This window comes from Sceloporus occidentalis, unplaced genomic scaffold (assembly GCF_023333645.1).
Source record: "Sceloporus occidentalis isolate IW3139 unplaced genomic scaffold, rSceOcc1.0.p SCAF_4, whole genome shotgun sequence".
NCBI lineage: Eukaryota > Metazoa > Chordata > Lepidosauria > Squamata > Phrynosomatidae > Sceloporus > Sceloporus occidentalis.
In genome coordinates this window covers 22,268,580-22,290,679 of record NW_028316984.1, presented here as the reverse complement: position 1 = coordinate 22,290,679, position 22,100 = coordinate 22,268,580, and the positions used below count along the sequence as shown (strand labels likewise).

The following is a 22,100-nucleotide window of genomic DNA, read 5'->3' as shown; positions in this document are numbered from 1 at the left end:
TATGAAACAATTTTGTAATTCCAGTGTAAACATATTGCTTTATATGTTATAAAGTTAACTGACTGTAACTGTTTTAAAAGGTTTTATTTATGTATGTATGCAATTTGATAACTATAACCTGTAGTTGGTGTGTGTGTGTCTGTTCTATGCAATGATTGTGTTTTAACTATGTTGTAACTCGCCTCAAACCGTGAGGTTAAGAAATAAAATTATTATTACGATTATTATGATTATTTTGGGGGAGTCACCTCTTGCATTGGTTGTAAATGCGGTGGTGGTGATGGGTTTACTTTAATGTTGCTTGTTGGTTGTTTTGTCCTGTTTTTCTTTTTTGGTGTTTTTAAAATGTGTCTTTTTATATTTGCAATAAAGATATTTAAAAATAAAATAAAAACACCCATTAGAATTTGGACTATTTGGGGGGGGGATCACTCTCCCACTTTATTTAGGTCTGTACCAAAACACAACTGTTGCCATTTGAACCACCGCCACCCCTTCGCTGGCGCTGACTGGACTGATCCGCTGATAAAGAAACAGCATGCTGGGCGCGCCCATTTAGGGAAAGAGGGGGGTGAGAATGGCTCGTTCTTGGCATTGGCTCCAATCACGCCTCAGCCACAAAATGGCGGCGCCAGGCGGGGGAGGGAGGGGGAAGAGCGATGCGGATCGGTCCATTTTGGCACTGAAGGGGGGAGGGAAGAGAAGGAGAGAAGAAAAGCAGATTTTACATTTTTAAAAATGGAACCTGGAACCTTCAATGAAATAATAATAATATATGATATGTTAAATTATATATGCTATTATATTTTATATATAATAATATATTATCATTAATATTTATTATTAAAATATCTCTGGAATATCATATAGTATTATATTATATATAATATATTATGATTATTGTGTGTCCTATTTACTCCCGCTCTTTTAGCTCTCTCTCTCTCTCCCCCCCTTCTTCCCTCTAATGGTTTATTCCTAGCGTCGAGGCAGGGCTTTTTCCTTTCTTTTGGAGTGTGTGTTATCGCGAGATTTCCGTCAACGAGGAGAAGAAGAGGAGAGGGAGGAGCCTGGGGACTCTTTTTTTTACGACCGCCTTCTCTCTCTCTTCCTCCTCCTTCCTCCTCCTCCTCGCGCCGCTGGTAAACGCTCGTGCTCTGCTTTGGACGTTCCTTTTTCCTGCCTTAAAAGTCGGTGAGGCGATGGCGCGAGAGGGGTGGTCACGTGACGGCGGGGGGGACGGGGAGGAGGAGGAGGAGGAGGAGGCAAGCTCTCTTTAACGGCCGCGCTGGCAGCAGGCAGCAGCAGGGCCTCACTCCCACGCGGCCAGGCCTAGCAGCGGGTAACAAAGCGGTGACGCCGCTGAGGAGGGGAGCGCAGGGAGGGAGGGAGGGAGGGAGACGGCGGCGGCGGCTGAGGAGGCCGGGAGGGCGGCCAGCGCGGGACTCGGGCCCTAGTCGAGGCGGCGCTCGAGGGAGGCTTCCCCGCTTCCGTCTTTCCTGCCCTTCCTTCCTTCCTCCTCGTCCTCCTCCACCAGGCTCCCTGAAGCGGCCGCCTCCGCCCGGAGGGCACGGTGGGTTGGGGATGGGAGCCCGGTGGTTTCCGCCCTGGACTCTGGAGACCAGGCTTCGAAGGGAGGACAGGCATCCAGCCGTGTTTGAGGCCCTCCTGATTCCCGGAGTGGATGGATAGGCCCTCTCTGGGGATCCATCTCTATGGCCAAGTGTAGAGACCTAGAGGTCCCTAGAGAGAAGGCCATTCCAGGCCTTTGTAGCTCCTCCCTCTCGGCCTCTGTGGCCCTGGCCAGGGCCTGGCAGACCTTGCACGGAGAGACCATCCACCTGGGTTCCCCTCCTCCTCCTCCTCCTCCGGTGCATCTCTATGGCCAACTTTAGAGGCCCAGAGGTCCCTAGAGAGACTCCTGCTCCAGGAGGCCCTTGTGGCTCCTCCAGCGCGGTCCTGTGGTCAGTGTCTGTCGGACGTTGGCCAGAGTTGCCCTGGAGGGCCCAGAGATTCCCAGAGAGCTCAAAAACACCGTGCTTTTGTGATTTGCGCTTTCTCCATATTGCTGGGGGCCCTGTGTCCCTAAGCCCCGCAAATGTGGAGGAGGGACACGTGTGACAATCATAATAACAACCATAACTAATGCAGGAGGGAGGATGGGTGCCAGCCTGAAGGGAAAACAGCCCTCCCCGTTCGTTCCCTGCAGGCTCCTCCTGGCTGAGTCTGCAGTTGTGGCTGCTCCAGGGCAGTTCTGTGGTCAGTCTCTATCGGAGTTTGAGGTTACCATGCCTGGGATGCCTTGAGTGACTCACAATGGCAAATGTACTCCCAATGTAAAGGGTAGATTTGAATTGGAATTTTACTTATCTCAGGAGTTGAAAAGCATAGTGCTGAAATGTGCTGAGAGCCAAGTTTGCTATTTCAGGTCATGTCAAATCCTTGACTTTGGAATGCAATGGCCCTGAATTTGGTTCCTGCTTGAGGTTGTTATCCAAAACAAAAGGATGTGATACAGGACATCCAGGACTGTTCTGTAACAGCCTGAAGAAACCTTGCTGAGAAAACCCCATGTTAGGTTCACCTTAGGCTCAGAAATGGCCCAACAACAAATGTCCCTAGGGAGCCAGGGTGATGCTTTGAGTGTTGGATTGTGACTCTGGAGACCAGGGCTTGAGTTCAGCCATGAAACCCACTTGGGCAAGAAGGCACGCTCTCAGCCTTTCAGGCCCTGAACAGATCTTGCCAAGAACACCCCATGAAAGGTTTGCCTTAGGGTTGCCATAAGTGGAGAATAACTTGAAGGCACACAACAAACCAAACACACACACACACAAATGGGGATGCTGGGCCCAGCCAAAGAGTGATGCAGGAAGAGCCTTCTGTGGGAGGCCTTTCATGTGTCTGTGTTGTGAGTGCTGTTGTTATTTGGGCCTTGCCAAGTGGAAACTCATAGCGGAAACTCCATTTTCCTCCTCCTCCTCCTTCCAGGGGAAGGAAGGAAGGAAGGGGTGGGCCTCCACCTGGAGGACTCCTTGGTTCTTTGGTGCTGAGGGCTTCCCCACAGATGAGGAGGAGCCTGCTGGGAACAGGGTAGTGTGTTTATTTTAAAAACAAGCCCCCCTTTTCCTTCAGGCTGGCTTTAGTCAGTGTATGGTGCCTATCCTTTTCCCTGTATTATTTCGAAACAGATTCATCAGGCCTCTGTTGGCTGCATCTAAGGGAAGCAGAGGCCCAAAACACACTGCAGAAATTATCCAGCTTGAGACTGCTTTAACTGCCCTGGCTTAATGCTAGGGAGTCCTGGGAACTGTCAGAGCTCTGGGGCCACAATAAACTACCATTCCCAGGATTCCCTGATAGCACTGAGCCAGGGCAGTTAAAACAGCATCAAACTGGATTGTTTTTGCTGTGTGTTTTGGACCAGTAAGGAATGTATTTGGGGGGAAGGAGTTGTAAGGATGTTAGAGCAAAGGTGCAGAATCATCCAGTTGAGAGCATCTTTTCTTTTTACTACCTTTTTTCTCCAATGGTTGAATTCAAAGACATAGCCACATGAGTCTGGAAAATCAGTATGAAAAGGGATCTTGTAACACCTTTATTTATTTATTTATTTATATCCCACCTATTCTCCAAAATTGGGACTCAAAGTGGCTTACCATCTAAAAACGGTACAATTAAAAATTTACCAAGTGCACAATTAAAATGGAAGTAAACTATTACAGTATTGAAACAGATCATTTAAAACACAATTACATACAAATAGAATAACATAGAAGTAGAATACAACTAAAAAATATAAAAAGCAGTTAAAAACTATACACTTTAATGTAATACAGTACGTTTGAGCCTAATTGAAAGAAGGAAGCTGGGAGCATGAGCTTCCATAGACTTTGAGCATGGAGGCTCAGGAAAGCTCATGCTGCCACCACCCTTTCATTTCTTTTCCCCAGTGCAACTGAGAGAAAGGTAGACCATGAAATAGCATTGTGCTGAAGCACCCCTCACCTGACTTTTGTGCTCCCATTTACAGGCTGCAAAAGAGGGAGACTTGTTATTTTTGTATTCTCTGCTGCATTACTAGCTGACCTTTTCCGTTCCCAAGAATGCTCTGACCTGAAGTCCATGGTGTAGCAGAAGCCCCAAAGGGCAATTGAGGGGGAGAAATGGCTGCCATTATCCAAGGAGCACAGTTGAGCTTTGCCCCTCTCAGAATCTGTTCTCTGTGGCCAAAAACCTGAAGAGTATGCACTCTCAGTCTCCACCCCCATTAGCTCATAAGGTTTTTTGAACCTAAAATGTCAGATCACACCCTGAGATGTGGAAGCCCTGGTGGGGAGCTATTTTACTCCTTCCTGTGTTTTAGACCATGTACAATTAGTCTTCAGGATATTCATTTCCACAATTTACTTAGTTTTCTCCCCATTGCCATACATTGTGAAAAACTACACGGTAGGAGAAAACCTCAAGGGAGTAGGGTAGGAGCGGGCAAGCCTTCTCACTGGCCTTCCTACAACATGGAAGAATCTCTTTCCCTTAGCCTGAAATCCTTGATGTGGTGGTAATAATAATGAACCAGTTTGTGTATTTATAGAGATTATTAGCTACTCACTTCAGACATCACAAAATTTCTAAACTGAGGCTGGATGGCCATTTGTCAGTATTCCTGCATGGCAGAGAGTTGGACTGGATAGCCCTTGTGGTCCCCTAGCAACTCTATGGTTTTCAAATGGTGGCTATAGATAATTGGTCCACTTAAGCTATTAGAATAATCTGTGGTTAGAATCAGCCAGGAAAGGGAGATAAATATCCTCATGCAAAGGTGGAGGGAGGAGGATAGTATAACTTGTTCTTGATTTTCACATCATGATATGGAAATTGGCTCAGTTCAGATGTCAAAGGGTGTGAAGTGTTTTGACACTTGCTCTGTATAAGCAATAACATTTGCAGCTAAATTATGTGGACTGGTGTTTCTTCCATGCTGTTAATGGCCATCATGAGATTTAAAAATTGACATGTCTAGTCAATCCTGGATAAAGAGGACTGAGAGAACTCCCCAAGGGAGAATGAATTTGGAAGTTACTACTATAACATACTTAGTACAAGTAATGTTATTTGAGTAAAGATCTAAATGCTTCATATTCCCAGTCTTACAATGAAAAAGACAGGCATGCTGACTTTCTCTAGCTTTGCTATAGTGAATCGTTAAATAGGAAGTGAAGCCAATTCTGAAGAATAACTTAAAGGTCTTCACCCCTAGCTTAAAAATACTGTATGTCAAAAGAATACAAATAAATTGGAACTCTGCCTGTTTGTGTTGGATGTTCCATGCAAAATAAACATGTGGCTTCTTTTCCAGCTCAAATACAGAGAAAATCTCCAAATTTCTCTTGTATTCTAACATGAAGTCTTTACTCAACGGATTCTTAGATAATGGCAGTTACTATTTCATGAAGCCTGCCACCACCCTGGTAACTACATATTATATTAATTAATAATTAGATAGTTCCAGGAGTAATGGTTTGTAGTCACAGGCAAGTCTTAATATTTACTGTCCTTGTGAAAGTATGATCGTGTAACATATATGATATTTGTTTTTAATCATATCAGTTTTCATGTCAAAATATGGAAAACACATTTGAATTAGAAACAAAACCCGCAAGCATGTTGTTCTTGTGTTTTAAACAGTGTGATATGTTTGTGTGGTGTTGCCAGTAGCTGGTAGATAATATAACTGAAGTCTTTCCAGACTATTAATGTTTGTCTGCTTAACTGAATTACCTTGAATATTTGTTTCTACAGGGTGTCTTTTATGAATAATCAAAAGCAGCAAAAACCAACGCTATCAGGCCAGCGTTTTAAAACTAGGAAAAGAGGTAATCATAATTATGTTCTTATTTAAATTGTTTTTATCTAGTACAGATGGACACCAGAGAGTGTTTATGAAAATTTGGATAGTGATGTGTATCCTGTTTGCATGTACACACACTTGATGCCAGATGAGGAAAGCTTCATTTGCTCGACTCAGGCTTGCATCCTTCCGAGGTCGCTAAAATGAGTACCCAGACTGTTGGGGCAAATTAGCTTACTTGCTGTTCACCGCTATGATCTTTGGAATAGCGGTATATAAATAAAACAAATTATTATTATTATTTTGTCAAGAGAATTACAATAACAAAAGTTAATAGAAACAATTTTTGAGGAAGTGACTCTCAGACCCCCCCCTCCACTCCTTTAAATCCTTCCTCTTCAGTGACTTAGCTTTTAGAAGAGAGAATTTGGCTATGGACTTCCCATCTTAAATAAACTGGCAAAACTGAAAGAAGGAAAGGCCAGTATTTGCTATTATTTTGGCATTGTTTAATAAATGGTAGTGAAGCTCACTGGATTTTTCTCCAGGACAAAACACCATCAACTGGGGTGAAGACATCCAGTTAGATATGAAAGTAGAGTGGAATTTGAACACTGGAAGATTGGGGCCAGCTATAGAGAAACCCAAATTATACAGAATTTACAGGACATAGAAGTAATCTCATTATATCTTATATCAGCAGCCATTGATATAAATTTGATGGGGCATCAACAGTTGACAAAGGAATTTAGGTACCAGAAATTTATTTTTTTAAAAAAGTGGGTACCATTTTGGCATTCATTCCTCTTTGCCAAACTGTCCAACTGTTAGCTTTCATACATGGGAAATAAAGGCAAGGATTTGCAGCCTATATTAAAGACAAACAAACAAAAAACAAACAGCTTCATTTATATACCACTTCATACTGAACTAACAGTGTCAAATCAGTTTACAACTGTAAGCTAATTGCCCTCAACAATCTGGGTACTCATTTTAGCAACCTTGGAAGGATGCAAGCCAGAGTCAAGCTTGAGCCCTTTTGCTGGTATTGAACTCGCAATCTTATAGCTCTGAGTGAGTGGCTGCAGTACAGGCATTGAACCACTGCACCACCAGGGCTCTATCTTAATATAGATTTCACCATGGTATATAATTTTTTGCTTTTATGATCTAGAAATCGTCATGCCAACTGGCTGCGTGGTGTGCTGAAATGTTTGGGAACATAAATTTGTAGGTAGTGACTATGTTCAATGTTTTGGCAGTTCTAGCATCATGTTTGAATTCTGGCTTACTGAGAAGCAAGCAAGCCTCCTGGCTAATGCTACTAATAGCTGCTTCTTGGCTCCTCCAGGCAGAAGTGGAAGGCATGTGTTCCGGCTTGTCCCTCAAACAAGCCAGAATCTCCAGTTCAGACATCATGACAAGCAAACAGATGATGAAGTCTTTTTGATCTTCCTGCCTGAATTTGAATCTTAAGTCAGATGAAAGGGTAGATTTTAAGTGCTGTCATGTTGCTTTAAAGCTCGGTGAGCATTTTGAGTGCACACATCATAATGCAGTGTTATTGCAGGGAGTGCTTTGTGTATTCCTCCATGGCAGGGGTTTGGATTGGGAGGCCCTTGTATCTTCTAGCTCTATGATTCGGTGAGTTCTTTTAGTCCCTGGATAAGAAATACTTCTCTTTATGGGACAAAGGACAGTTTATACCAGAATTTTAAAAAATATATATTTAGAAGCAAGTCTTGATTCATTTCAGTAGATTTTACTTTCACATAATGTGTTCAGAACTGCAGTAGCAAAGGACTGTAAACTTCCTAGTAATTCCTGTGAGTATTGTTTAAAATGTGATTGTAAATAACTTTTCAGTAGTTCTGATCATTCAGAAAGAGAGATCTCACCTTAACTAACATCCCAACAATTGTTGCCAGTTGTTCTTTGCCTATGGCCTCAAGTGATAGAATCAGCACATATTCTGTCAGTGATGACTATGCTAGCCCTAAAATCCAATCTCACATTGGCAGAGCACAAGTCTTTGCTGGCTTACTTAGAGGAAGTAGCCAACACTGCTGCCTCTGCCCAGTTGCTTCCCCGGTTTGCAGCAACAGTTTGCGGGGGCTGCCACGTGCATCTCTATCTCGGTCACTGATAGGCTGTATGGGTGCATGTAGGCTTGTTCTGGCTTCTTTTGAGCATGGAAGGAAGAAGTGCAGCTTCCACTCCCAGTGGAAGGCTGCTCCTTCTTCCCTTGGTCCTTAAGAGGAACTGGAAGATGCCAGGGCAAACCAGTCAGTGGCTGGAGAGATGGAGATGTACCAGCACAGTCCCTCCCAGCTGTTATTGTGCCAGGATAGGGGGGATATTTGTAAAAAGAGCCACTGAATACCTCTTTCTGCAAGGTCTGAAAAGGTACGCGGTGCAGGCAGAATCCCTAGTTACTCCTGCATATTTGACCAACTTGGTGCTGCCTGTGTCCCTAACTATTTTCTCTAAGTTTGTGCCTGTTTTGTCCTATTTGGGCTGAAAGTTTTATGTTCTGGTAGAGCATGAAAGTGATCTGTTTGAATTTCAAACGCAGGTTGTTCAAAGCTCTTCTGGGAGAATGAACACAGTGTTTGAGAGTGCAGGTGAAGTTAGTGAGGTGTCTTCCTTACTTATGGGTTGAAAGATAAAAAAAGTCTGTGGCATCCTTGTGTTTTTGAGTGGTAATTAGAATATAACTCAAAAAAATTGAGAAAAATCTGGAACATCTAGTGAAAGCTGGCTAAGTGATTAAACTGCTGGTATAAGAATTTTTGCTTGAACTGAAAAGAAAGGGAGGAAGAATCTGTCAGCATATTAAAAGACTAATTTATATTTTAGTAGGTTTAATTATGCTTGAAAATCTGTGGCTTTCATATAACTCCATCAGTCTATGTGAGGAAGTCAGATTCATATCCTTGAAGGCACAAGCTAAAATATAAATTAGTCATGAATGTGCTGCGAGATTCAGTTTTTCCCCCTCCCCCCCTTATAGTACAACAGGAATACAGTTCCAGCAAACATAAGAATCTAAATACCTGAAATGTACTAGATCCTATCTGATCTTGGAAGATAAGTTGGGTTGGTACTTGGATGGGAGACTGCCAATGAGTATGAGGTGCTCTAGGGATTGTTGCAGAAGAAGAAACTGGTAAAACCACTTTTGGGGATTCCTTGTCTAAGAAAATCCTATAAAATTAATGGGGCCCTTTTTAGTCAATAGGCAGCTAAAAGGCACATACACATAACAAATATAGCTATTTAAAAACAATGGTTCAATATTTGTGAGCTGCAGAGTTCACGAATGATGTTTCAAAGGAAACAAAGACTTCTTATCTGGACCTTCTGGTCATCTTACCCTTCATTTTGTCATTTCTTCATTACTGAGTAGCTAGGCTGCATGATTTTCTATTCAAAAACCATTTATATTGCTTCTTATTTATTACAGATGAAAAAGAGAGGTTTGACCCCACTCAGTTTCAGGACTGTATTATTCAAGGCTTAAATGAAACTGGCAGTGACTTGGAAGCAGTAGCAAAATTTCTTGATGCTTCTGGAGCAAAACTTGATTATCGCCGCTATGCAGAGACACTCTTTGACATTCTGGTGGCTGGTGGAATGCTGGGTAAGTGTCCTTAGCTTGATTCTTCAGTTTAAAGCCAACCCTTAGATGTTACAGATCAGTGACAGAGCATGTGCTTTGCATACAGAAGGTCCCAGGCATCATCATATGTGGTTGGGAGAGATTCCTGTCTGAAATCTTGGGGAGCAGCTACCGGTTAACACAAACAACAGTCAGGCAGAGGGAGCAGTGGTCTGACATTATTTAAGGGAGCTTCCTGCTTTTTTGGTAATCTTAACTACTCCCAACCTATTGGCATTTTCATCTCAATTGCTACTGCTTATACAATCTTTAGACTCCAAAGATAATACCATGTTTTTTAAAAGTGCAAGCAATATTTGGAAGAAATTGTGACATGCCAGTAAAATAAAAATCACAAAGTGGCTACCCTGCTCTGAATAGAGGGGTGCAGAGAGTAGCTAGACCATTGCTTGGATACACCCCTGTAGTTGATCACCTTCTTCACAACCCTAAAAACATACCATTGTTATAGTAGAGGGTTATGCCAGTGTAAGCCAGCCCAATTTGTGCTGTAGCTTGAGGAGCTGTTAACAGTTATGCACAGATTTGACCTAAGCAAAGCAGCCAGTTGACATTTATTGTTCCTCTGAAGGACTGGCCAAATTAATTTTCATTTTTGTACGTTTTTAATTTTACTGTGTTTTTAGACACTAAGCCACTTTGAGTCCCAATTTTACGGGGAAAGTCGGGTAATAATGATAATAATAGCCTACCTCAACAAGAACAGTGGGAAGATTTTTATCTTGGTTAACAGCAGTCTAAAAAAAAGAAAAGAACTGAGTCTTGGGTGACAGCTTGACTGACAAATCTAAATGTCAATTTCTTAATAGCCCCAGGTGGTACATTGGCAGATGACATGATGCACACAGATGTCTGTGTGTTTGCTGCACAAGAAGACCTAGAAACAATGCAAGCATTTGCGCAGGTTAGTTTTTCTTAATTGCCTTTCTTGAGTCACCCTCTGCCCCTGATGGTTATGAAGAGTTGTTCTGGCTTGTATTTTATGTTGCCTATTTGGTTTGCAGGTCTTTAACAAGCTGATCAGGCGTTACAAGTACCTGGAAAAAGGCTTTGAGGATGAAGTTAAAAAGGTATTGAATATTAAAACTAGATTTTTGCACTGTAGTTTGGTAAATGTTTCTGCAGTTACTAGTAATGGAAAACACTTATTAGTCTCCCTTCCTACATGTTGCCTGCTAGTCCTTTATGACCTAAAAAAAATAGAAAAGGATTCTTGTGCAGTTTTTAAAAGCTTTCCTTTCATGTTATCTGGAAAGAGAATGTTACTGACAGGCATTCATGTGAATGATTACTTACAAAGTTGGTATAATACTCTTAGCTTGAAAAACTGTAACTGCTTACCTAGGAGTAAGCCCTATTAGATTCTCTGGACCTTGTTTCTGAGCAGACATGTAGGATTGCACTGTAAATCATCTTAATGAATCTCCAAATCATTCGATAGCATTAACAAAAGGTTTCACTGACTTCCTTATATGACCATGTGAGTTAAACTGTTTTTCTTCTTGCAGTTGCTGCTATTCTTGAAAGGTTTTTCAGAGTCTGAGCGGAACAAACTGGCCATGCTGACGGGTATTCTTCTGGCCAATGGGACACTTAATGCGTCAATTCTCAACAGCCTATATAATGAGAATCTAGTTAAAGAAGGTATTTGCAGTAGTTTGGAATGGGTAGGGGGTAGTACTGTGAACAAGCTCCTCTGGTATCATTCTTGAGCTCTGTGACCTACGTTGTCATAGAATGCACAGGAACTCTATAATCTCATTGTAAATTATAAATGCAAGTTAAACTTCAGATTGCTCTTGAAAAAAAAGGTTTTTTAAAAAGAGAATTGGAGAAGAAACAAGGGGGAACATAGGGTCTGTGAAACTGAACAAAGCATTAAATGGATTTTGGAGCCAAAGCAATGCTAGGGAAAGAGTACTGTCCACTGTTTTAGTTTTTTCTTCCGCACCAGTGGAAGTTCATTTCCATGTCCCACTAATAAGTGTATTCCTCATAGCATAGTGAAGGAAAAATGTCCCATTGTATTGTCCAAGGCAGTCTTCAGAGCCTTATGTAATCTTGAATGGCATCCTGAATCGTCTGTCATAAATCTCTTTAGTGATTGTGCAGGGGAAAGACATTCATTAGCAAAATCCAACAGTTTAGGAAGCATGTAGAAGAACCATGACTTGTTAAACATGGGCCAAAAAGGACGCCCTCATCACGTGTGAGGGGCAGCGCTTCTAGACGCCCTTTGCACATGATGAGGGTATACTCGCTGTGCGGCACCGGATAGACGGTGCAGCAGCAACGTGTTCATGACACCAGCTGTTTGTGGCGGCTCAAAAAGGAGCTGCTTTTTAGCACTCCTTTTTTTCCATTTGATTGCTACAGCGCAGCTATGTGGAAAAGAGAAGCAGCTCCCGGCTGCCTCTTTCTGGCGGTCTGTACCCTGCCAAAGTCAGTCTTATCTGAATTTGCAAACTAGCCTTGGTTAGTACTTGGATAAGAGATCATCGTGATCTTCACATAGGGCTTGGACAAAATCTTGCCTAAGCCTCCTGATAGTGAGAATCAACAGTACTGAACCAGCGGTATTACCAGAGGGAGGAAGATTCCTGTATTGCAAAGTTTTTTTTATAAGTATAGTCGTCCCTTGACATTTGCGGCTTTGATAATCAAGGTTTTGATTATTCACAAGGTCAAGGCCTCTGCAAATGCACTCCTCCTCATTTCTCCCATGGGGAAGGAGAAGCCAGGAAGGGTGCCTGTGCCAATCCTGCCCCTTTTCAGGACGAAGAACTGCCTCTTTCCCCAAGCAACTCTGCCTTGGGAAGGGGTTTGGGGAAAATACAGTTGCCCCTTCGTTTTCATGGGGGATCCATTCTGGACCTCCTCCCCCCCCCCCCATGAAAATCTGTCCATATTCAAGCCCCATTGGCTTGAATGGCAGCACAGCCCCATGGCCGTGGGCGCATGCCCCATTTTAAGACCCTCCGTTTGCTCCTTGAGATTAAGCGAGGAACGCAGATCCGAAACCCACACAAATGGAGGGATGACTGTAATCGCCAACTCTTTTCCAGGACAGGGAGCTACCTGGGGAAAAACAGCTCTCTTGCCTTGGGAAGGGGTTTGTGGAAAACAAACGTGCCTTCCGTCCTGAAGTTGAAAGGCTTCAGAGAGTTCCCTGAAGCCTTGGAAGGGAAGGGAGGAGCCACGAATGTGTGATCCCCTGCCCTTCTAGTGCCTCAGAGAGCTTGCTAGAGCTGTTCGATGCTTTGGAAGGGAGATGGGGGCTCTCATGCATGCATTGATCTTGCCGCCCCTCCGCCCCCCCCCCTGCTTCATTTGCAAATTTTGACTTTGTGGGGAGGACTTGTGCCTCTAACCCCTGTGAATGACAAGGGTTGACTGTAACATAGACAGCAAATTAACAATATTGGAAGTGTATATAGGATACATAGATATTGGAAATACATTTACATATACACAAAAAATTATTATAAACAATTATGATGTACATAATTTAGAAATAAAATTTATAAAATTTAAGAAATTACAAATGGTAGCTTATAATTTACTTTTACGATTTGTAATTATAACAATGATGTACAAAGTGTACACTCTCAGGTCAAGCTGAAGAGTTCTTCAGAGTTTTTCATGATATTGTGGAGATTATAATATTTAGCTGAGTTTGCATAATTGATAACATTGTGCAGTATGTCATAAAAATGGTGCATGTTAGATTGGTTTTTTTTCAAGTGCTGTATATACTTGTCTATTAGTCAACCTCACGTATAAGTTGAGAGCTGTTTTGGTGCCTAAATTATGGGTTTTGCTGTGACCCATGAATATGTTAATGGTAAAATGTAGGGGCATGTAACAAACAAATTTTTTAACCCTTTTAAAAATTGATAAGAGTACTTGAAACTAAGAAGAGAGGCTCTGCAATCTGCTTCTGTTAGGGACCCAGCACAGAGGAAGCAACAGGAGACAGAGGCAAGAAACCCCTCTTGTTGTGGAAGCAGCGCTCCTATCCCATTACAACTTGCTTGTCTCAAACGCAAAAAGAAAGGCAGCCCTCCCTACTTCCCTACTCTTTTGGCCTGAGGAGCGCTCAGTAGCAAGATGGGGGAGCCTGAAGAAGGACTGTGGTGATCATTTTTAGGGGCTTAATGTATATGGCTCTCTGCAGAGAGGCTGTAGCAGCCATTTTTAATACGGGTTTATAGAAGAGTATATGCTGAAGTCATAGTAATTTTGCTAGATGTATGCTGAAACACAGAATTGCTTCACTGTATTACATCCCTAAGAGTCAGTGTGGTGTAGTGGTTTGACTGTTGGGACTAGGGCCACTAAGAAACGAGGCTTCAAATTCCCTCTCCATGGAAACCCACTCAGAAATGACTTGAACGCACAGAACAACAATAAAAACAATTGCATTCTCATTGCGTAAAGAAAAAGACATCTTTTCATTGCAATCCTTCCACTGTTTTGGATTAATTTTGTTTCTGTAGCTTACCTCTTCATTTGAATACTATACTTCTGAGTTACTGTTTACATGTTGTTACATGTAATTTCTAGTATCCTTCAAGATTCCTACTGTCTGTATTGTTAAAGTTTTGGTAGTTGTGATAATTTTGCCAGAAAAATTGGTGTAGTTTGTTCAAGCTTTTGTGTTGCTATTGTTAGATATTCGAAACTAGATTTATTGTTTCTTTTAGGGATTCAGCCTGTGCTGGGTTACACTCCCCCTGAAATCCCAGGTTTGCAGCTTGGGCATACTCCTGAATGCCCAGGGTTTGGTAGTGGTCAGGAGTGTGTTTGCATAGTTAAAATTAGTGTGCTAGCTGCACCCATTCCTTGAGAGGTTAGATTCTGCTATGGTGACACTTGATTACATTCTGTTTGGATACTGTAATGCACTGTACATGGGGTTGCCTTTTGAAATTGTTTGGAAACTTCGATGAGTCCAAAATGCTGCAGCCAGGCTGTTACCTGGGGCTAGTTACAGGGATCATGTGACTCCCCCTTTAAAACAACTTCACCGATAGCCAGTTGGTTTCTGGCCACAATTCAAAGTGCTGGTTTTGACCTTTTAAACCTAAATAGCTTGGGTCTAGACTATCTGAAAGACCACATCTCCCAGCATGCATGTTATGATCTGAAGGTGAGGGCTTTCCCTTTGCCCCACCTTCTTTGCAGGTGCGTTTATTGAGGACTTGGTGTGGGGAGCTTCTCCTGGGCTCTGAAACATGCTTTCATAGAAAATCCAGTGTCTGCCTCCCAACACATGCGCACACACACTTTGTTTCCACTGGCAAGTGAAGTCATTTTTGTTTAGACAAACTTTTGAGATGTGAATTTTGTTGGTTGTAATATCTGTGAAGTGGTGTGCTGTGCTTTAGAATTTTTATTATAATATTGTTTTAGATTTTTGTAAACTGCCTTGGATTCCATCTTGAATGAAAGGCAGATTATAATTACAGTTGCCCCTCCCAACTCACGGGGATCCATTCTGGACCCACCCACCCCACCCCCCATGAAAATGGCGACTCGCACATATGCAAGTCCCATAGAGAATAGTGGTGCTTGCGTGGGGGGGGGGGGGGCACAGAGGTGCGTGTACACATTTTAAAGATAGCAGTTCATCCCTCCTACTGAGAGCAAGACTGCAGACTCCCAAGTAAATAATTTTCTCTACTGCAATTTCCATAGAATCCAGGATTTTCTGCTTTGTCATTGTGCACTGTGTTGAATAGTTCTTTAATAGTTGCCCTAATATCTTGGGAATGCTTAGCCCACCTTGTTTGTTATTTCTGTATTAGACAGTTAGTTATTAAGCCTTGCTTTTTGCCTTTCATTTATGAATACTTCAAATAAAGATAACTGATTTTATCTGAAATAGTTGTCAGTAGAACTTGAAATAAAGAAATACAACTCCCATTTTTATGGACAAGTACTATGGTGATTATCACATGGAGGCTTACTGTGGCTAAAACATGGCTAAATCATACCCAAAGCACACAGGTATGATAGCCAATCGCCTCCTGTGAATTAATTGCCATTGAGTTGCCCTGCTCCTCTCCTATCATCAAAGCGTTCGTGGAGCAGCCATTTTTCAACAATGGGAACTTTGTTATCAGAGAAATGGCTATTTCGTGAACGCTTTGATGACAGGAGAGGAGTGGGATGCCTCAATGATGATTAAATCACCGGAGGCAAGTGCAATTTCTATCACACCTGTGCACTTTGGGAACGTTTTAGCCACGGTAAGCTTCCGTGTGATAATAGCCTTTGCCTGAGCTTGACTATTTTAATTTGGTCTAGGGTCTGAGTTTGGAATGTATGTATTTAGATAGTGGGATATAATTTATACTTCATATTATTAAAATAACCACACATCTTTTTGTGCAGGTGTTTCAGCAGCCTTTGCAGTTAAACTGTTCAAATCATGGATAAATGAAAAAGATATCAATGCAGTTGCTGCTAGCCTTCGTAAAGTCAACATGGACAACAGGCTGATGGTAAGTAAATAAAATGACTTGCCTCAGTTGCTTGAAATAGGATAATTTCAGATGTCCAATCTCTTAATTGCAGTGTGCAAATAACCCTTATATTTATATTTTTATTTATTTCAGGAACTCTTTCCAGCCAACAAGCAAAGCCTTGAACACTTCACAAAGTACTTCACTGATGCGGGATTGAAGGAACTTTCTGAATATGTCCGGAACCAGCAGTGCATAGGGGCTCGTAAAGAACTGCAGAAAGAACTTCAAGAGCAGATGTCACGTGGGGATCCATTTAAAGATGTGAGTATGCTAGCCTGTTAGATCTACATGAATACATTTGGCCTTTCTTAGATCTTACTAAGATTTAATTATTTATTTCAGGGCAGAAATCTTATATTGTAAGTTTGAATATTGTTTGAATATTACTTAAGTGAGGGGATTGATATTACAGCATTTAGTACTTATGTAGAACAAAGCTGATGTCTAAGATAAGTTAAATTTGAAAGGTTTGTACACATGACAGAGGATCTTACGTAAAACTCAGTGAATTCTTTGTTTCTAGATCATCTTGTATGTTAAGGAAGAAATGAAGAAAAACAACATATCAGAACAGACTGTGATTGGCATCATCTGGTCTAGTGTAATGAGCACTGTGGAATGGAACAAAAAAGAGGAGCTAGTAGCAGAACAAGCCATCAAGCACTTGAAGGTATTTATGCATTAGTTTGCACAGATTACCCTTTAAGCTAACATGTTCAGCAAGTATATTGTAAAATATGTGTGTGAAGGACAGGAATGTTAATCTGTATGTCCACACATTAAGTTGTAGCAAAATGATTCAGTATTTCATAACATGATATAGAGTCTACATTTGCAGTCTATCATGTTCTGATTTAATAAAAAGCTTATATTTATTCAGCGTTTTACTTAGTTGAAATTACTCTGGATAGTAGCGTTTACCATATACCCTGATACTGAGAAGGAACCAAAATGTCTGAAATAACCAAAAGCAGTAGCATGAACTGGGGAGGAGTCTGTGGGTTGCCTACTTAAAATAGAATTCTTATGCTCACATGACTCCTCCTGGCCTTGGCAATAATGGGGGTTAATGATTTGTAGATGACTCCTTCCTGCTTCCTTGGACAGTTGGTTTTGACCTCCTTTTTTCCTTTATAAATGATTCTTTTTGGGTGGTGAGTTTTTTGTTTTGTTTTGTTATTTGGGCAGCCAAGTGTGAAAGATGATTTTGAGCAAGCTAGATGTTGACTTCTGATAAACCTAATTTTAAACCAGATGATTGTGTAGTTTTGTTAATACAGATTGAGTCTCCCTTACCCAACATTCTGAAATCCAAAATACTCCAAGCCCTCCCCCCCCAAAAAAAAAATTCATTGGTGGATGAGATAATGACACCTTTGGTTTCTGAAGATTCAGTATACACAAACATTCTTTCATGCACAAAATTATTAAAAGTGGGGTATAAAATTAGCTTTAGGCTGTGTGTATAAGGTATATGTGAAACATCTGTGAATTTTGTGTATAGACCTGGGACCCATCTCCAAGATAACACATTATGTATGTATATGCAAATACAGGTATTCCAAAATCCAAAACACTTTTGGTCCCAAGCATTTTGGATAAGGGAGATTCAATGTTAAGTAATAGGAAGTAGTAAATACTTGTTTTGGTTAGGGGTTGGATATAAACAGTTAATCAGGTGTCTTCCAGTCAGCAAACTTGCAACATGAGCAAGGAGCTCAATGAATAGTTATGTGGCTTTACAGCTGACAGGTTTTGTACAGACTATTTTATATAAAACTAATGAATGACAACAGGTGTGAGGAAGTTTTTTATGTGGCTAGTTTCAGAAATGGGGTGTATGTATTTCTCTCACTATTATATAATTCAGAGCTTGTCTTTCCCTTCACAAAGGAAGCCCTGGTAGTGCAGTGGTTAAATTCTGGTACTGCAGCCACGCAGTTGTGAGTTGGATCCTAGGCAGGGCTCCAAGTTCCACTCAGCCTGCTATCCTTTCATAGGGTGGTAAAATGAGCTCCCAGCTTGTTTGGGGGCAGTTGGCTTGCACATTGTAAACCGCTTAGGGAGTGGTAGTTTAATTATAAGCAGTATAAAAATGTACTTCCTTTTGCTATTGCTAAAATAGCAATCATTCAGTTACATAGTGGAAAATACACAGGGAAGACTGCTGGTGTGATGGTTAAACTGTCTCCCTTTACATTGACACCAGTTTCAAAGAGTTTTACTGAATGGTGGTGCTTAAAATGAAAAACAATATAAATGTCCAGCAAAAGACATTCATTTGTATGAGGCATCCAGGAAGGCTAAAAGATGCCTTCTTGGATGCTCATACAAATGAATGGCTTTTGCTGGTCTGATAATGTAGTAAAGCTTTCAATTTCTAACCAAACTTTCTGCTTAGATGAAACTTAAGGGGGTTGGGTGTGTGTGAGGGAAGTTGTTTGCTGCTCTACTTTGAAGTGGAAGATTATTTGTATGATTTCTTATGAAGTTCATAATGAGGATTAAATTTTGCTGTATCTATGTGACTGTTCTTATCATCTTTGTAGCAATACAGCCCTCTTCTTGCTGCCTTTACAACTCAAGGTCAGTCCGAACTGACTCTGTTGCTCAAGATTCAGGAGTACTGTTATGACAACATCCACTTCATGAAAGCCTTCCAGAAAATAGTGGTGCTCTTCTACAAAGGTAATTTTAATTAATAATTTAAAACCTTATCTAGAAGCGCTAAATGAAGCCTTTAGCCTGTGGATGTGTAGCAGCAAGCAGAAAACTTCAGTTGAAACCCACTTTTCCAATAACACTCTTGAAGTTGGAACAGCCCCACAATTTAAGTAGCTTGTATTTCATAATCTGGTACAATAGCTTTTCTGTTTAAAATAATTTGTTAGTCATTCCATAGACCAGTTTACACGTTAGTTGCACTCTCCCTAACTACCAGCTGCAGTCAGACTAATCTTGCACTCTGGCTGATTTGTGTTGTGTTAGGTGACACTGCATGAAACACATATTCTTGTTGTATCTAGGCAGTCTCCTGATAAATGATTTCAACACCGTCCCGCAGTTTAAATATATGAAGAATTTTCTTCTTGTTGACACCTTCTTTGTGGTCACAACATATTCCCTTGTTGGCAACAGTGTAAGTGTGACTGGGGTTTACACCCCTATAGAGTGCATACTTTTTTGGACCTTATAGAAGGCGATATCCTTCTCTTGCAACCCAGCATGCTAACATCAATCAGTGTTTTGCTGGATGCAGCTCCCTCTTCCATTGGCAATAGTGTTGAACTCAGACATTGTCTGGGTGCTTTCACACACTAAAGGAGGAAGGAGCAACCTTGCTCTGGGGGCAGAGGCTGCTCTTTTTTCTCCCTTTGTGATCAGGGGGATCTGGAATGAGTGTGGTCACAGCCTTATTGCCAGTCTTTGGCCAGAAAGATGGAGAGCATCTGCCAGCCTCTGGCTGTTGGGCACCTCCTGTAAGTTATCTACTGAGTTGCTACAACTTTGTCCATTGCTACTCCCAGCTAGAATAGACCCACTGAATGTTAACAGTTGTTTAGCAATTGACTGAGTAGGTGTACCCTGTTCAGAATACCACTTGGATGTACACAACATTTCCTGTGATAAGTAGGTACAGATGCTGAAAGGAAGGGAAAGGATAGCTTCTTCCCATTCCTCCTGCTGCTTCCCCTTGAAAGTTGTACCAAAGAATTGGAAGATTCTAGAAACAAGAGTCAGAGGATGGGAGAAAACCAGAAAAAAATTTACTCCCCTTCTTCCTGCAGAATCTTTACAAAGAGCCTTTCCTCCTATGAGCAGCAGGGATATTTCTGGCTTCAGCCCCCTCTATATGATTCTAGGATGGAAGCCAAGCTGCTGTGAAATCTGAAGTATCTGCCCTATAAAGCTTTGCATTGACTTTTCAAAAGTTGCACTTTTTATTGAAATAACAGAGTAAGGAAGAGCAGGGAGGAAAGGCAACTCCACATTTTCAGGGCTCCTTCAAGTTTTCCTAGCCTTGAATAAGATTTGCAGATTATAAAAATACTGCATAGGCCATTGGAAATATCTTAATAAATTGATAATAGCATCAGAACATTAAATAGCACTTCACATAGTTCAGTGTGTTTCACCTTTTTCTCAGCTGTGATTGCTACAGCAGTTTGTTAGGTCAATCAGCACTCATTCATACTAACTGTTTGGGAGTGGAAGGTTCTGAGGCCAGAATTAACTTGCCTAGCCCAGCTAGTGAGGCAATAGTGAAAGTGAAGTTCAAACTAAGGACTACCTGGTTTGATCGCTGAGACCAAGATTCTGTGTGAAATTTGTGGAGCATAAAGTTTTGGCAGTATACTTAAGTAGCAGTCCAGCAGGTCAAAAGTGGTTTGTTTGGCAGTGGCATAAGGAGGCCTTTGCAGTGCATTTCCAAGATGAACTGTGGCTGGTTGGGTCCAGATGAGGAAATGCGCTTGGGTGCTATCGAACAGTAGTTTTGCAGCATGGCAGAAACCATTTCAAAAGGAGATACTAGGTACCTAATTACAGAACATGGATAAAAGAAATTATGCTAACCTAAAGGCCATTGGGTTTCTGGCCTAAGTCTCCTAATCACTACTTTATGCCAGAGTGAAGAGAATCTCAAAGATTACTATATGAGATTGCAGCTTTCTGACGTTTTGGCACACTTTTAGGCTGGAGGATCTATCAAGGAGAGGAGAGTATACAGAAATCTGTTTCAGCTAGCCCATTATACATTCCTACATCTGGACAAAATCTGGTGTGTTAAAAAAATGAGCATCAGATTACTGCCAAATTAACAAATCATTTGTCTTGACCATACTAGTATACAAACAAGTTTCATGTTTCATTGCTTCAGATTCAAGTTGTCTATTAGCAGCAATGTCTTCATTTGAGTTGAAGAATTACAGTTTTTACGTATGTAACAGCTAAGTGATTTTCCTAAGAGAACATATGGTCAATCTCTTGATTAAAATATTTTGTGTGCCCAAAAGAGGCTTCAGCTGTATACGTAGCCCATTGTGCAATGTATGAAAATACCCTGCCTGAATTAGTCGTGACATGAGAAGATGCAGCCTTGGTTTCATAGTATTTGCAATCTAAAATTTTTACATTAGCCAATACATGAATTGGCTTGGAATCAGTTTTCCAGATTGTATTATGTGAAGGGGTAGATAAACAATATGACCCAATTCTTTTCAACAGCTGAGGTGCTAAGTGAAGAACCCATTCTGAAATGGTATAAAGATGCACATCTTGCCAAAGGAAAGAGCGTCTTTCTGGAACAAATGAAGAAGTTTGTAGAATGGCTCAAGAATGCCGAGGAAGGTAACTAAATATAGAATACATTAACCATTGTTGTGGAAAGCAAAGATTTTAAGAAAACATTCTCTTGATGAAAAACTTTTTCTTTATTTCAGAGTCTGAGTCTGAAACTGAAGAAGGTGACTAAGTTGTCAAACTGTCAACAGTAAAGCAAACAGGAGCTGTACATAAAATGTCATGTCTTGTGTCCTTCTGATTCTTACATCCTACCTCCCTATATCAAGCATGATATAAGGGCTGTCATAGCAAATTTGTGTTTGTGTTTTCTATGGTCATTAGAGAACACTGGAATTAGGTTTCTAAAACCATGTATTAGTAGCTTACAGGAGCTATAGATTTGATTCTAACATTGCATTAGTCCTTTCCGTTACATTCTACCTCCTGTATTTTCTACTGTAACATTTAAGGCCTTCCACAACTTAAAATTCATTTTATCCCTGGGTTTTCTATAAAAGTTGTAGACATGATTTGGAAAATAAAATTTGTTACAAAATTCTGTTTGCAAATTAAACTGTACAAGTATCCAAAGTCAAGATGCCATAGTTGTGTAATTTTGTGTAGAAGATAACTAGATCCAGGCAAGAGTGATGGATTCTTAAGTGATTTTTCAGCTCCTTTTCCTTCAGCTTCCTGGTTCTGGTATTCTTACACAGTCATGGACAGGGCCTACAACTGTAGTATCTCTCAGTGT

General features: G+C 41.1%; 1 protein-coding gene across 6 annotated transcripts; it reads left to right on the top strand.

Moving 5' to 3' along the window:
- The first annotated feature begins 1,081 nt into the window (after positions 1 to 1,081).
- BZW1 (basic leucine zipper and W2 domains 1) lies at positions 1,082 to 21,942 on the top strand. Of its 6 annotated transcripts, none has more exons than XM_089519445.1 (12): positions 1,082 to 1,191; positions 5,800 to 5,873; positions 9,315 to 9,491; positions 10,340 to 10,434; positions 10,535 to 10,600; positions 11,039 to 11,174; positions 15,930 to 16,039; positions 16,154 to 16,324; positions 16,587 to 16,733; positions 18,613 to 18,751; positions 21,290 to 21,412; positions 21,505 to 21,942. In XM_089519445.1, the coding sequence occupies exons 2-12, from the start codon at positions 5,810 to 5,812 to the stop codon at positions 21,534 to 21,536; spliced, it is 1,260 nt and encodes a 419-aa protein (XP_089375571.1). In that variant the 5' UTR covers positions 1,082 to 1,191; positions 5,800 to 5,809; the 3' UTR covers positions 21,537 to 21,942. The 6 variants fall into 6 exon arrangements, with proteins under 6 accessions (XP_089375571.1, XP_089375567.1, XP_089375570.1 ...); XM_089519441.1 differs by having other exon boundaries at positions 1,101 to 1,187; XM_089519444.1 differs by lacking the exon at positions 1,082 to 1,191 and adding an exon at positions 1,262 to 1,339.
- The last annotated feature ends 158 nt before the right edge of the window (positions 21,943 to 22,100 follow it).